At 53.7% G+C, this 13888-nt stretch overlaps 1 protein-coding gene across 1 annotated transcript in view; it reads right to left on the bottom strand.

The window, feature by feature from the left end:
• LCA5L (lebercilin LCA5 like) overlaps positions 1-13888 on the bottom strand; it is a 26893-nt gene extending 13005 nt beyond the window's left edge. Inside the window, exons 1-3 of the mRNA XM_054700635.1 lie at positions 13831-13888; positions 9379-9528; positions 1682-2013 (exon numbers count right to left, since the gene is read on the bottom strand). Of these exons, the coding sequence (XP_054556610.1) occupies positions 1682-2003 (322 nt within the window). The 5' untranslated portion in view covers positions 2004-2013; positions 9379-9528; positions 13831-13888. The remainder of the gene's footprint in view (positions 1-1681; positions 2014-9378; positions 9529-13830) is intronic.

Below are 13888 nucleotides of genomic sequence, written 5' to 3'. Positions count from 1 at the left end.
TGCCTGGGACAGATACACGGAGCCAATAGAAATGGGATGTTGTCGGGGTGGGGGGTGTTTGAATCTGGGCTATGACAGGACAAGTAGGTTTGACAACACTCAATGTCAGTGCAAACCCATTTTTGTTTCCAAATCAGTTTTGGTGCCAAAAATACGAAACATTTTTGGTTTTCAGAGCTTTGTTCATACGACATGCAAGCACAGCATGTGCCTTACAATGGTCTCTTTTGACAGAGTCCACTGGGAGACAAGGTACTGGACTTTTCATCCTGGGCCTTGGGTCTTGCCAGGGGGTGTAGGGCCCTCTGTCTTTCTAGAAAAGAGCACTTTGAGAATCCGGTACAAGCCACGGATCCTTCTTAGAAAAGTCTCCAAAAGGCAGATAGACAAGTAAAATTTCATGGGTTCACACACATGGGTCTTAGACTAGGAATCCCTGCGCTGCAGCCTGAGGATGCTACATGATCCAGGGGGACATGGAGTCCAGAGCGGGCGGTGGGTGACAGGTACTGGGTAACCCTGACAGGAGACGTGGCCCAGACGTACAGGCGCCTGCTTAAGTGTTTTCCAACTATGGCAGTTCTGATGGTCAAAGTGGAAGGAGTTGCAGTCACTCCTGTGTAAGGAATATGCACGAGCCCGGGACTGTCTGGGCAGGGGGCAGGGGTGAGGATTCACTGACACTGAAGGCTAATTCCATGTGTGTGCGGGTACTTTGATGTACTTTGATGGCAGAGACAGAGTCCCCTTCTGTCGGCTGCAGTGCAGGGATTCCTAGTCTAAGACCCATGGTTGTGATCCCATGAAAATCTACTTGTCTGTTTGCCTTTGGGGACTTTTCTAAGCAGAAGGACCCTTGGCTTGCACCAAAGTACATCAGAGTACTTTGATGATGTAGGTACTTTGAAAATCCACAAGGAAACGACATTAACAGCCTTTGGAAGCAGCCCTGTTTCTAAAGACTGTCTCTGCCAGGATGTCTCACCGGACTTGGAGACCATCTTCTTGGGGCGTTGAGACAGGTACTTATGCTGCATTGGCAAGTCAAGCCTTGGTTCTCCAGCTGAGATGAAAGGCAAGAAGATACTGAAATCCAAGTACCGTGGTACTCTGAAACAAGGCCACCTGTTAACTGAAAAGGGAACTGCCCTCACTAGCAGGCTCCAGCAGGGCCGCCCCGGGGAGGGTGGGCTGTCACGCTTTAGCCTAGCTTTCTGTTGTTGTGTGACTCTTTTTTTTTTTAAAGATTTATTTTATTCATGTATACAAGAACCTGGGTACAGGCAGATGTGCGGGAGGGTGAGAGGATTCACCAGAGAGAGTGGGGAACAGAACAGACAGACTGACTGAAATCCACTGCTGAGGGGAGCGGTGGGTGAGACAGGAGAGGTCTGCCGTGCCATGTGGGTATCTCCCTGGACAGCTGGGGTCAAACCTGCGCTGCAGAGGCTGCGGACAGCTTCACAGCGCTGTGCTCAACCACCTGTGCCACCAGGGAGGACTCTTAATCTATATCCTAATTCCTCCTATGAAAATATACTAACACGTAAACAACAAAATACACATTTCCGATAGGGAGAAACAATAAAACCGAATATGGACCAGTCACGTATTGGTGCATGAAATCAGGAGGTTACTATAGTCAGATATTTGGTCTCGGCTGGGAAATTTCATTTCTTACCTTTAGGCAGGGAGAACTTAGAAACATTATAATTTTTCTTCTCCTCCTTGTTTTCTTTGACCACAGGCGTCTCTACGTAATTTCTGTTAGCTGTTGTTTCTGAACATTCAGAGACAAACTCTTCTGAATAGTCACAGTGAGAATTTAAGCTTCCACAGGAACACTGAGATCTGCTATAATCAACACTCTTATCGGAAGCGTTACTGTTCCTGGGAAAATTGCTTGTGTCTGCGCTCCTCTCTGCAGACCGCCTAGTGCTTTCTAGAGTCACACTGGGGAAAGGCTCATCTACATTTATCTCTGTTGTATCAGCCAAAGACATAGTAAATGACCTAATAGAAGAAAAGTATTTTTAGATTTAGAGCTATTGACATTAAAACGAACCTGTGCTTTATATAACTAGAAATGGATAATTAGGGAAGTGGAATAAAACAGTATTTTGAAGTATCTTCTGGAAGAATCTTAGTTTGGTTGTTATAGTATTCCTCATAAAATATAAGACCCTGAGGCCAAACTGTGGTGAGATAATAGTCACATGCACTGTAAGATAGAGTTCCCATCAGGTGATACCGATTTAAGTTGATTCTCTAAGGCTGGCTATTGGTTGAGATTTTCTGCCATGATCAGAACTAATGAAAATGTCAATATTTGGCAAATCTGGTATGAAATACAGCACTTGTGAAATTCAGACATATTTGTTGAGATGTACACATTTTTACTCACTAAAGGTGAATTACATATTCTGAGACTACATATGTAGAATACATCAGTCCACCCTTTTTCTAGAGCCAGTACTTGTTCCAAAATTACGAGTAATAATAGCTTCTAGTTATGTGAGCTTGAACCAAGACTATAAGGTTTTTAAAATTTTATTTCAGGAAGTTTGCATTCCTTTAGATGCTTTACTTATATTATTAAATTAATATGATTTCCCTGATTATATACCAAATGGTCATAGACCACATGATTACAGAAGCAGGAATTCAGAGGAACGAATTGATTTACATGGAAAAATCATCCAGGGATTCCAATTATTTTGAAGAAAATTCACCAAATGGAAAATTTACACTTGTTTAATAAAGGACTGACTATATTTTCAGCTACACACAAAACAAACTTTTGTAAATAATGAATTTGGAAACATCAAAAGTAATTTGTCGTAAAACTATTTCAAAGTGAAAAATCAAAATCCTTTTTTTATAATATTGTCATTTTATTTATTATTATGCTTTATTGAGGTAACATTGGTTTACAACACCGTACACAATTTAGAGTACAGGTTCACCCCTCTCCAGCATTACACCACACCACACCCGATGCCAAAGACCAACAACCCTGTTGGTCATGGCCCTCCACCCCCACCTGCTCTCCTAACATCTCCTTCTGCAGTCAGGTTTCAAGGGTTAGCTTTGTTCCTTAGCTTTGTTTGTTTCTTTCTTTTTTAAAGATTTACTTATTTATGCATACAAGAGCTGGGGTACAGGCCAGAGGTGTGGCAGGTGAGAGGATTTAGTAGAGACAGAGTGGGGAACAGAACAGGTGGATTGACCAAAATACACTCTTGAGGGAGCAGTTGGTGAGAAAGGAGAGGTCTGCTGCACCATGTGGGTAGCTCTCTGGCCGGGGATGGAACTTGTGCTGCAGTGGCTGCGGTTAGCTTCATAGGTTGCCTCTCAATCCCTTGTGCCACCAGGGAGGCCCGTGTTTTTATATTCTTCAGATAGCTAACTAGGAATGAAGTTGCCGCATCTAATGGCAGATCTGTTTTTAATGTGAAAATCAACATCTAACTGGGGAACAATAGTAAAAGTAGACTTCCAGGAGATATGTTAAAAAGCAAAAAGTAGAAATGAAATTGGAAGGCGTGATCCCAACTTCTAATCAGGGGCATGTGACACCTCCTAGTGGAGCGCCCTCTGCAGTGGGGCTGGGGCCTCGCAGGCTGGCTCTGGGCCAGACGCCAAATCCCAGGGAGACACTGCCTGGAGTCCTGAGCCCTGGTGATTTACTCAGCGCCTGTGTTTATATTGTTTCGCCTGTGCTTGTCTAGAGTAGCCGTTTATCAAGGTCCTACTTTCATTAAAACTGTCAGTGTAGGGCCTCCCCGGTGGTGCAGCTGTTGAGCGCTGGGCTGCAAAGCTGCCCGCAGCCTCTGCAGCGCCGGTTCAATCCCTGGCCGCTGGCGAGGGGCCCATATAGTGCAGACCTCTCCTGCTGAACCCGCTGCTCCTCTCAGCAGTGTACTTCGTCACTCCGCCTGTTCTGCTCCCTGCTCTGGCTCTGGTGAATTCTCTCACCCTCCCGTGCTTCTGACTGTACCCAGTGCTTGTATAAATAAATAAGTAAAATTTAAAAACTGTCAGTGTAAGTCACTGCATTTCATCCCCCGTTTGTCAGGCAGTTCCAAGACACGCTCAGCTCCCTTGCAGGAGTCCACCAGGGGAAGGGGCGCAGTGCAGGCCAGGAGGGTGAGTTTGATTCAGTTAAGTAAAATTAATTTAAATACAACAGTTCTTATTTGTAGACCAGGAATGTTTCAGTTCAGTCAATTACTCCCCCAAGCAACTTTCACAGGGTGCCACAGGGCCCCTTGTAGCTACAGGAACTCCTCAGCTGTTTGCCCCTAGGAACTTGTTTAACAGTCAGAGCAGAGTGATCACATTTACTCCACTTGCTCTTTGAGTTCCTGGGGTAGGGCCTCGGTGGTCACATCAAAGTACTGACTGAACGGAATAACCATGTGACAACAGGCTGGGTGCCGGTGCCGCTTCTGGGGGCTTCCCACACACCCTGAGAGGTCCCCTCAGTCCATCCAGCTTCTTGACTTGCTCAGGGACTCTGGGGGAGATGGGAGCCCACAGTTAAGATCTGGATCCCCTGAGAATCCCAAACGTTGGGTGGGAAAGGCCTCTCTGGAGAAGAGGCGGTGCGCGCCAAAGCTGCTCACCACGGCAACTGTGGAACACTGGGCCTGCCCTGGCCCTGTGCGCGAGAATCAGCGGATTCCAAGGTACACACGCTTCTGAGGCCTTCAACAAACCCTCTCAGCTGTGTCACACGGGAGTTGAAATGGAGGGAACCAGTTTGAAATCAACACAGAGGGAAATCAACACAAGTGATCCCGGCTGAAGGGCCTGTGTCTTGCCGCCGCCCATCAGGTGCCACCAGCCACCGGCCTCAGCCACCTTGGCAGCGATTTGGGACAAAGGAATTGTTGTTGTCTTGGGTCTTTAGAGGGGCTGTTGTTTTTTTCATTGAACACTCTCAATTCTCGTTTCCAAGAAAGCATGGCAGGACCCTCTGTCGAAAGCCGAAGAGAAACCAGCGGTCCCGTGTCCTCAACGGAGCCCGAGCTCGCGCTGCTTGTTCTGTTTCTGATTTTCTTTCTCCCTCTCAGCTGCGCGGTAGCAGCTGCCCGTGATTGGAAATTAGGATCAGACCGTCACATTTCATTTCCATTTGCAGCTCTTTCTGCATCTGCCCGGCCTTTTAGCTCCTCCCCCAACCCTCGATGAAATGAACTGGGGGCGGCTCAGAGTTGCCCCTCCTCGGGAGTCTCAGTGCAGAAGCCCCATAAACATTACCCCCCTTCCCCACCTCAGAACTCCCTCTGAGAAGCCTCTCACCCTGCCCGTCCCAAGCAACACCAGTGGGGGCAGCTGGACGCAGGCGGCCGAGGGTGTGGGCCTGGGTCCTCGCTGGCTCCCTGGTGCCGGCCATCTGTGAGCGGTGAGTGGGGCTTATGGGGGGAGAGGAGGGTGTTTGTCTAACAGCTATGAGGGGACTGTCCCCTCGGAGCAGCCAACAGGTGCTAGCTTCCCCGCTTAGGGGTGTGATGCTGGCGCAGACGCCTGGACTGCTCTGGTAGGTGAGTGGTGCCGTCAACATTTTACCAGGAACAGCTGCTTGATGAATCCCACTACCCTGAAAGCTCCCTGCGGACAGGCTACGCCTTGTTCCTGGTGTCAGCTCAGGCCCAGCACAGTCCCGCTACTCCGCGCCCGTGACTGTCACCACACCCGGCACCACCTGCTGCAGGCCACGCAGAGGTCAGAGCTGGTGAGCCCGCACTAGCCGCCTGCCTGCCTGTGCTGGGGGCTGTGACCCGCAGTCATCAACCCTGCCTCACGGATGGGTACGCTAAGGCTGAGGAAGGCTAAGTGGCTTGGGTCCCCCCGGAGAGAGTGGGAGAGCTGAGGTTTGAACTCGGGCCTCTGCTTGGCCCAGCATGGATCTATAACTTAACCCAACCCATTTATCACGGCAACTTGAAACTATGTCAAAAGCTGTGATAAGGCTGAGGGAATTACTCGCTCCTCAGTGTTCAGTTTTCTCTCTATTCAGAGTTCGAAATCCTAGCCCGAATGGAAGACAACCACTTGTCCCTTCATCTTTCAGATGCATTAGCAGAACTCCCCCTGAGGCGGACGCGATGGGGATGGCAAGGGTGGAGGTGGTCAGGGTGGAGTGGGGAGCTCTGCCACCCCTAGACCACACTGTCTAGGTGTGTGGGTGGAGGAGTTACGTCAGGCTTTTTTTGTGCCCTCCTGCCAACCCCCCCAGGAGTGCCTGCGGCCTCATCGCCTCCTCAGTTGCAGCGCAGGCTCCAGGCCGAGCAGCATGGGCGCGGGCCTATGACCACGACACCTGGGCCCGCAGAGCAGGGGCGCGTGCCCAGATTGGGGATGGCGGGTGGCGGCAGCACAGCGAGGGGGCCACTGCTAGGGGACGAGAGTGCCAGATGGCACGAGAACGCGGGAGATGGGGGGGGACTCCATTGCAGCCACGTGAGGCCTGGTACCTATAAACCCTCCCTCCTGAAACCATCTCCCAGATGACCGTGCCCCTGGGGAAGGCGCCACTGACTGAGCTGCTCGGCGCTGTCGGCCTCCCCCGCGGGTGTCCAGGCTTTGGTGGTGGCGGTGATGGTCACTCCTGCTGCGCTGTCTCCTGTGGGTCTGCTTTGTAGGGCTTTACAGCTGGAGGTCTGAACTGCAGCTCCTTTAAATGCTTGAAAAATTACATACAGTTAAAAATGTACCAATGAGAAAAATCCTTCCTGTTTAGCGATGTCCCCTACCTGATGCTACAGGTGTGGATTCCTTGCGATGGGTCAGAATGGAGTTTGACTGTAGCCTTGTGAGACGGGTGTGCGATCTGCCATCTAATCTGCATCTATATGTAATGGATACACCGTCAGCTGGCATTCAACAACTCTAAAACACATGGTCCGAGACACCAGTGTTCACAGCTCTTTGTGAGTTGTCGGGTTACACAGCTCTTTGAAATGCCAGGCCCAGCGCCTTTGGGGCTCCCTTCAGGCAACATCAGAGACAGGACTGAGGCCCAGTCCGTGAGAGTGCTCCGGCTGCTCGCCCTCCTTGGAGCTCAGCTGCTGGATGCTTCTTTTCCTCTTTCTTTGGAGGCTGGAACCATCTTTTTCTCTTCAGGGGCTGGCGTCTCTTTTTCGGGGACCCCCATCCTCTTCACTCAGGGGTTGGGGTCATTTTCTTTCCTTTGGGAGCTCTCCCAGCTCCCTCCAGCCCTGGCTTATATCCTCTTTCACCCGCAGTGTGATTGCACCATTTAGCACCTGACTGGTCCCTTCCAAACGGCAGTTACTGAGCTCTGAGGAGCAATTGCCATGACTGACTTGGGGTGGAGCAGCAGGGTTAGAGGACACCCCTGCTCTTGCCGGCTCCCCCCACTGAGGCGGCTGGGTTCGGTGACAGTAGCAAGTTGGCAGGGAAGCAGAGACAGCGGTAGCGGCCAGTAGAGAGCCCTCCAGGGAACGCCAGAGAGCTCAGAAAGAGTGAAGATTCGCCAGCCCCCCATCCCCCCTGCCTGCCCAGGACCTGGTTGCCGCACTACAAATGATGTAAAAAGCTCAACAGAAGCCCGAAAAAGGCACTGAGGGCTCCAGGACCCTCCTTCACCTGCCTGCCTGGGTCACAGGGAAACTGCTCCTGTGCCTTGCTGGCGCTACAGTCATCGACCCCAGGAGGCGAAAGTCAGCAGTGACCTTGCAGAAAATGGAAGAACAAGATCAAATGCTAAATAGCTTCTTTTGGTTAACAGATGCTGTCCTGTTTACTTAATTTTGAAAAAAACAAAGCCAATTACACAATGCCATGTTTTCTCGATTTCATAATCCATTGGTTTTAGTCCAGTCATGATTTTCTCAAAACAGTGGCATCCAGCCACACTATTGTTTTATTATTAAATTTTTTTTTTTTTTTTTTGTGGGACCCTCGCCGGCGGCCGGGGAACGAACCGGCACTGCAGAGGCTGCGGGCAGCCTCGCAGCCCATCGCTCAACCACTGCGCCACCCCACTACTGTTTTAAACCGTTAGGTTTTGGGGTAATTTGTGACGCAGGCATTGATCATTAATATACTCAGGTGTATCTCATCAGGAAGAATTATCAAAAGAATTACTTGTACGTAACATAAATGACATCTACCAGAGATACTGAATATTCTTAGCATTCTGCAATTCCCAGAACTGTTCTAAAATTTACACCCAAGACAGCAGTGTTGGCCTAAGTTGCACTTCTGGCTATTGCCCATGAGGGTGTGCATGCGCCCTGGGCACTTTTCTAGAGCTGGTCTGCCAAACACCACTTTCCGCACCTACCGGCTAAGAACCAACAAGTGGGAGCCTCCCTGGTGGCCTAGGGGCTCATCTCAACGCTGTCACCACTGTGGCCTGAAAGCGATCCCCGGCTAGGGAGCTGGCCCAAATGGCACAGCAGACCTCTCCTGCCTCCCTGCTGCTCCCCTCAGCAGTGGATTTCAGTAGATCCACCTGTTCTGTTCCCCACTCTGTCTCTGGTGAATCCTCTCACCCCTGCACCTCTGGCCTATACCCCAGTTCTTGTATGCATAAATACATCTTTAAAAAAAAAAAAGAACTGACAGGTGGCTAGTGTCAGACCTCTAACTACACTTGTAAGTTAACTTAGTGTCATTGTAGAAACATAAATAGGCTCTACCTCACTGTTGTTATCAATGAAAATGTACATAAGCTGCACATGGGTGAATTTCTGATTATGTGGCTAATCACTGGAAAAAACCTAGGTTTTAGGTCAACTACTGAATGATGTTCTTCATTCATTAATCACGATCTAAAATGTCCAAAGAAGATATTTTTAAGTGTCTGCAGGTTTGGGGTTCTGAAGAAGGCAAGCTTCTGCCTTCAAGGATCTGAAAAAGAGCAATTTTGTAATTGCCATTCGCTCCGCTAGCACACTGGCTTCCAGACGTCACGTTTACGGCAGCACATAGCTCAGGTTTATTTTGGTGGCATTTCTATTTTGAACAATCACTGCTTACAGGAGTTGTAGCTGTGCCCATTTTAATACACTGAAAGCATAATTTCACTGTGTCTCTATCACTATAGAGTGTCTGTAGTAGTTGCTTTGCTGTTGTGACTCACAAACACAACCCACAATTAAAAACACTCTCCTAGTGGAAAATGTGACCGAGTTGGAGAGAAGTTCTTTTGAAATGCAGCACGGAGAAGGGACAGCTGCCTGCAAGAACAGCACATTTTAATGTCAGGCCCATTTCATCCTGATATTTGAAACAAGAATGTTCCAGATCAGGGTGTACTTCTGCATTGTTCTGATGCTGCATTGGCAACAAGAGGGACAAAAATAAACAGGCTAGAAGGTCTTAAAATGAGTGAATGCCTACCTGTTGCTCTGTCAGGCCTCCCTAAGATGTATGCAGGTCAGCTGTGTGGTCTGAGCGCAGGGTCCTTCACACTGTAGTATTTATGAGGTTTCCTGGGTAGTACTTTTGGACATTTTTTGGTCTCTAAGGAAAAAATATATTTCAAAAAACCTAGAATGATATTACAAAAGGAAATTGTTACAATCTCACAAACATAAGTTCCAAGTTTGAACAAGTATTGATTTCTATTCATTTGCACAGGACTCGCCATGTCCATCCCTCAGCAGTCCATCCCAGTCCATCCCTCAGTCCATCCCACAGGACTCGCCATGTCCATTCCTCTATTAAAGACACAGGCGTCAGTGGGAAGACAGCAGTGTGCCGATGTATTCATTGCCCCGAACAAATCAACGAGGAAGAGAAAGTTCTCCAGATGGTAGCAGGACAACCAACCAATGCATGAATGCCACATCAGTGGTGACCGCTGAAGCCCTCACAGCCGTAGCCCCAAGGGGCAGGTTTAAACCCTCTTATTTCTAGAATTGCAGGACTTGAACCCAGGGGTTGGCCTCTGCGATGCTAGAGGCCAGTGGGTGGAAGTCTGACAAGGGACAGGATTTGGCTTAAAATGAATCAAACGCAAAGGGAAAAATGGCAAGGCCTGGCAGCTCCCACCTTGACCAGGTCATCAGGGTTCACCTCGCCGGGGGTGCGAAGGGGCCCTCCCGGGCCTCCCTGTGACTGCCGAGGACATGGTCACTCCATGGTCTTCTCTCAGGACTGGCCTGAGAGGGTCACGAGGAAACATGGGCCGGACTCAGGTGGCGGGTCTTGCTAGAGAAGGAAGAGCTGCCCCCGTCACACGCACCCGCTGACACCACGCCAAGCCTGCACTGGGCTTGTGGCAGCCACACTGCGACACGGCCACGACGGGGGCTCCCGAGAGCACGGCTTCCGCCCCGCATCCCCTCGGAAGAGGACATGCCCCGTCTTTTTTGCTTCAAAAATAGGGTCGCCCTGCCTATCGGAGAAGAGTGCTTTGAAAACAGGGATCATGAAGAGAAGGCGGCTCGCGTGGCCAGGCTCATGTTGAGTGTGTGAAATGAGCTGGCCGTTCCAGTGACTTCCAGGTCCCGAACAGCACAGAAATCCGTAACTGCACCTGCACCTCACGCTTTACTGGAAACCATGGAAACGTGCCACGCTCACAGTTTGGCTGTTTAGAGACAAGCTGGGTAGGTTTTGGTCACTGAAAAACTATTTTTGACAGAGCTTCAATTCGTGAGCAGGCGGCGCCCCCCAGAGGGCCGGCAGGGTCGGGACAGGCCTCTGCTCCCCCAGAGGGAGCCGGCCCTGGCCTGCCTCCTGGGCTCCAGAGCAGGTTGGGGGGCACCCTCGGCTCCCTCTCCCGCCACCAGGAGCGCCCCTTCATTTTGATCATTGATCTGATATTTCATTCTATTTAAACAAAACTTACTAAACCCCCCAATGTCACGTGTCTTACTCGAGAATGTTCACTGCATTCATTCGACACATCCCCGAGTGCTCCGGGGAGCGGCTGCGCGTGGGGGCCGGCATGATGGACACCAAGGCAAACAGCTGCTTCTGCAGCGCTCCCGTGGGTGATAACGCGGCCCCCGCCTGACTGTTGTCATGTGTTAGAGGAAAGGGGCAGCCCTGCGCGGACACGGGACAGACACCTGTGCGGCCCGGCCGGGGCAGCGGGACGGTGGGCAGGGAGGGCGCAGCAGACAGAGGACGGGGCAAGGCCTGGGGACTGGCCTCGAGAAGAGCAGTGATTCTGGAGGTGCTGAGAGGCAGGTAGGGGTGAGCAGCTGCAGGCTGGGAGCAGTGGGAGGCCGGGAGGGGCTATCAGCCCCGCCTGGCCTGCGGGGGGTCACGCTGGCTGTGGTGTGGAGGAGGGAAGGGCAGAGGGCTGGGGCAGGGCAGGCGGTGGCTCGGACTGAGGCATCAGTGAGGGTGAAGAGAGAGATGAGAGAGGCGCCAGGAGACCGGGGTGGGGTGGGGTGCGCTGGATCTGGGGTGAGGGAAGGGCCCCCCTGAGCTCCCAGTGGAGCGTCCCAGTGGGCAGGGTGGTGGCGATGGGGCGTTTGAACTGGAGGTGTCTGAGAAGTATGGAGAGGTGATGTCACTCAGCTAGATGGACACGGGTTCAGCCAGGAAAGGGGGCCACGCTGCCCGAGCAGGCAGGCAGGGGGTAGGGGCTTGAGGCTAAGGTCAGAGCACAAAGAGGCAGACCTGGAGCTTTGGGACCGCCATGGCAAGGAGCTTCGCAGAGAAGGAGCCAGAAGGGTGCTGGGAGGAGGTGCGGATACCAAGAAAGACAGTGTGCCCAGCGCGAGGAGGGACAGCGGTGTCCCATGCGGTGCTGCTGAGGCGAGACAGCCGGGAGAGGTCTGATCAGTGCTTCCTGCTGCAGCGTGAAGTGGAGACGAGAGCCGGCTGAACGTGGCCGTTCTCTTGAAAGCTTGCCCGTGGAGCGGCGGGAGGCTGGGTTAGGAAGGGGAGCGAGGTGTCATGGGAGAGGATCTTTCCTTCTGCTGTGGTGGGCAACTCGGGCGTGTGAAAAGTCAGGGGAGACAGGGGCTCAAAAGAGAGAGAACGGGTAGCCCAGGGCAAAAACCTGGGGGTTTGAGGGGGCGGGGAGTGGGGGAGGGCAAATAGATGGGGCTGATGGAGGCCAGGCTGGGGTTTTGATGGTGCAGATTGGGCGATTCCCTTAGATTTAAGTTCCTCTGTGAAGCGACAGCACAAGGGGGATGTGGGAGATCAGCTCTGGATAAAGGGGGTTTGCGGTCTGCAGCCTTGGGTGGGTGTGGCCCTCAGGACTGCATCGCTTTGGTCAATGAGGGTCTCACCAGATGGAGAGCGGAAAAGTGGGGGCTGGAGGCCTGCAACTGGCCAGGGCACAGGAGCGTGGGGGTCATCAGACCCCCCAAGGCAGCACGCCGTGACCAGCCAGGGTGTCAGCGCCAGGGACTCACTGTGGAAATGTCTCCCTTTCAATTTGCCTTTGTGGGTGCTTCTCTAAAGTGGGAAAAACAGGGGACACACAAAGCCAAAGCCTCCCTGCCCTTAGCCTGGATTAAAGCTCCCGCCACAGTTACGCTCTAGGAAAACTCGCATCTATCCCCACGAAAACCGACGGGCATCTGCCCATTTCAGCTGGTGGGTCAGGGGAAGGTGCGTGTGTGGCCTTTTCGACCTGGTTTAATGACCAGCCTTTTCTACCTGGTTGCACTTCTCAAAGTGTGTACCGAAAATACTGCGTTTTCTATGGAAACGCCCCCATGTCTCTGCTCTCACTCAGGGAAAATATTCTGACATTCCTGGGCCGTCTGTGCCCGAGGCAGGGAGGGACCAAGGGGGGACGCATGAAGAGGCTGGCGAGGTCACGCTGGCACCAGCGAGGCGGCCCAGGCGCGGCAGGGGGCTGGAAGACGCGTGAGCCGACCGGAGGTGCAGGGGAAGGCCCAGGAGTCAAGGAGGACGCCAAGGCCTGGCCAGGTAGCAGGGCGGCTCCCAGTAACTGAGTGGGTCCGAGTGTGAGGGGGCAGGTGAGGGGGCGGCAGGTGAGGGGGCAGCAGGTGTAGGGGCAGCAGGTGAGGGGGCAGGTGAGGGGGCGGCAGGTGAGGGGGCAGCAGGTGTAGGGGCGGCAGGTGTAGGGGCAGCAGGTGAGGGGGCAGGTGAGGGGGCGGCAGGTGAGGGGGCGGCAGGTGTGAGGGGCGGCAGGTGTAGAGGGGGCAGGTGAGGGGGCGGCAGGTGAGGGGGCAGCAGGTGTAGGGGCAGCAGGTGTAGGGGCAGCAGGTGAGGGGGCAGGTGAGGGGGCAGCAGGTGTAGGGGCGGCAGGTGAGGGGGCGGCAGGTGAGGGGGCAGCAGGTGAGGGGCGGCAGGTGAGGGGGCAGCAGGTGTAGGGGCGGCAGGTGTAGGGGCAGCAGGTGAGGGGGCAGGTGAGGGGGCAGCAGGTGTAGGGGCGGCAGGTGAGGGGGCGGCAGGTGAGGGGGCAGCAGGTGAGGGGCGGCAGGTGAGGGGGCAGCAGGTGTAGGGGCTGCCGACGGGCGCCCCCCCGGCGAGCTCCCGCGGGGCTGGCTGCGGGGCGGGCGTGCCGGGGCTCGGGCAGGGGCAGGGGCGGCGGGCGGCGGAGAACGCCCGGGCCGGGGAAGGAGCGCGCCGGCGCTGCGGGCGGCAGGATGAGGCGCGGCGGAGGGCGCCCGCGGGAGGCCCTGCGCGCCGAGGGTGTCGTGGTTGCCCCCCTGCCCCCGCTGCCCCTCGGCGACGCGGCGGGAGCCTGGCGCGGGCGGGAGGCTCCTCCGTCCGCCCGACGCCGCCGAGCGCCGGCCCCGTCACCGACTGCAACGCGGGCGGGGCGGGGCCCGGGCGGGGCGGGGCGGGCCGGCCCGGAGGCTCGGCGGGGCCGGGCGGGGGCCTCGGCGGCGGCGGCGCGGCCGTTACCTGCTCCGCGGAGCCCTCGGTCGGGGCGCGTCGCCATGGAGACGCGGGCGCGGGGCCT

The sequence above is a fragment of the Talpa occidentalis genome, unplaced genomic scaffold, assembly GCF_014898055.3.
Source record: "Talpa occidentalis isolate TD23 unplaced genomic scaffold, MPIMG_talOcc4v2.1 talOcc4.4, whole genome shotgun sequence".
In the NCBI taxonomy this organism is placed as follows: Eukaryota; Metazoa; Chordata; class Mammalia; order Eulipotyphla; family Talpidae; genus Talpa; species Talpa occidentalis.
This window is presented reverse-complemented; position numbering and strand designations above follow the sequence as displayed.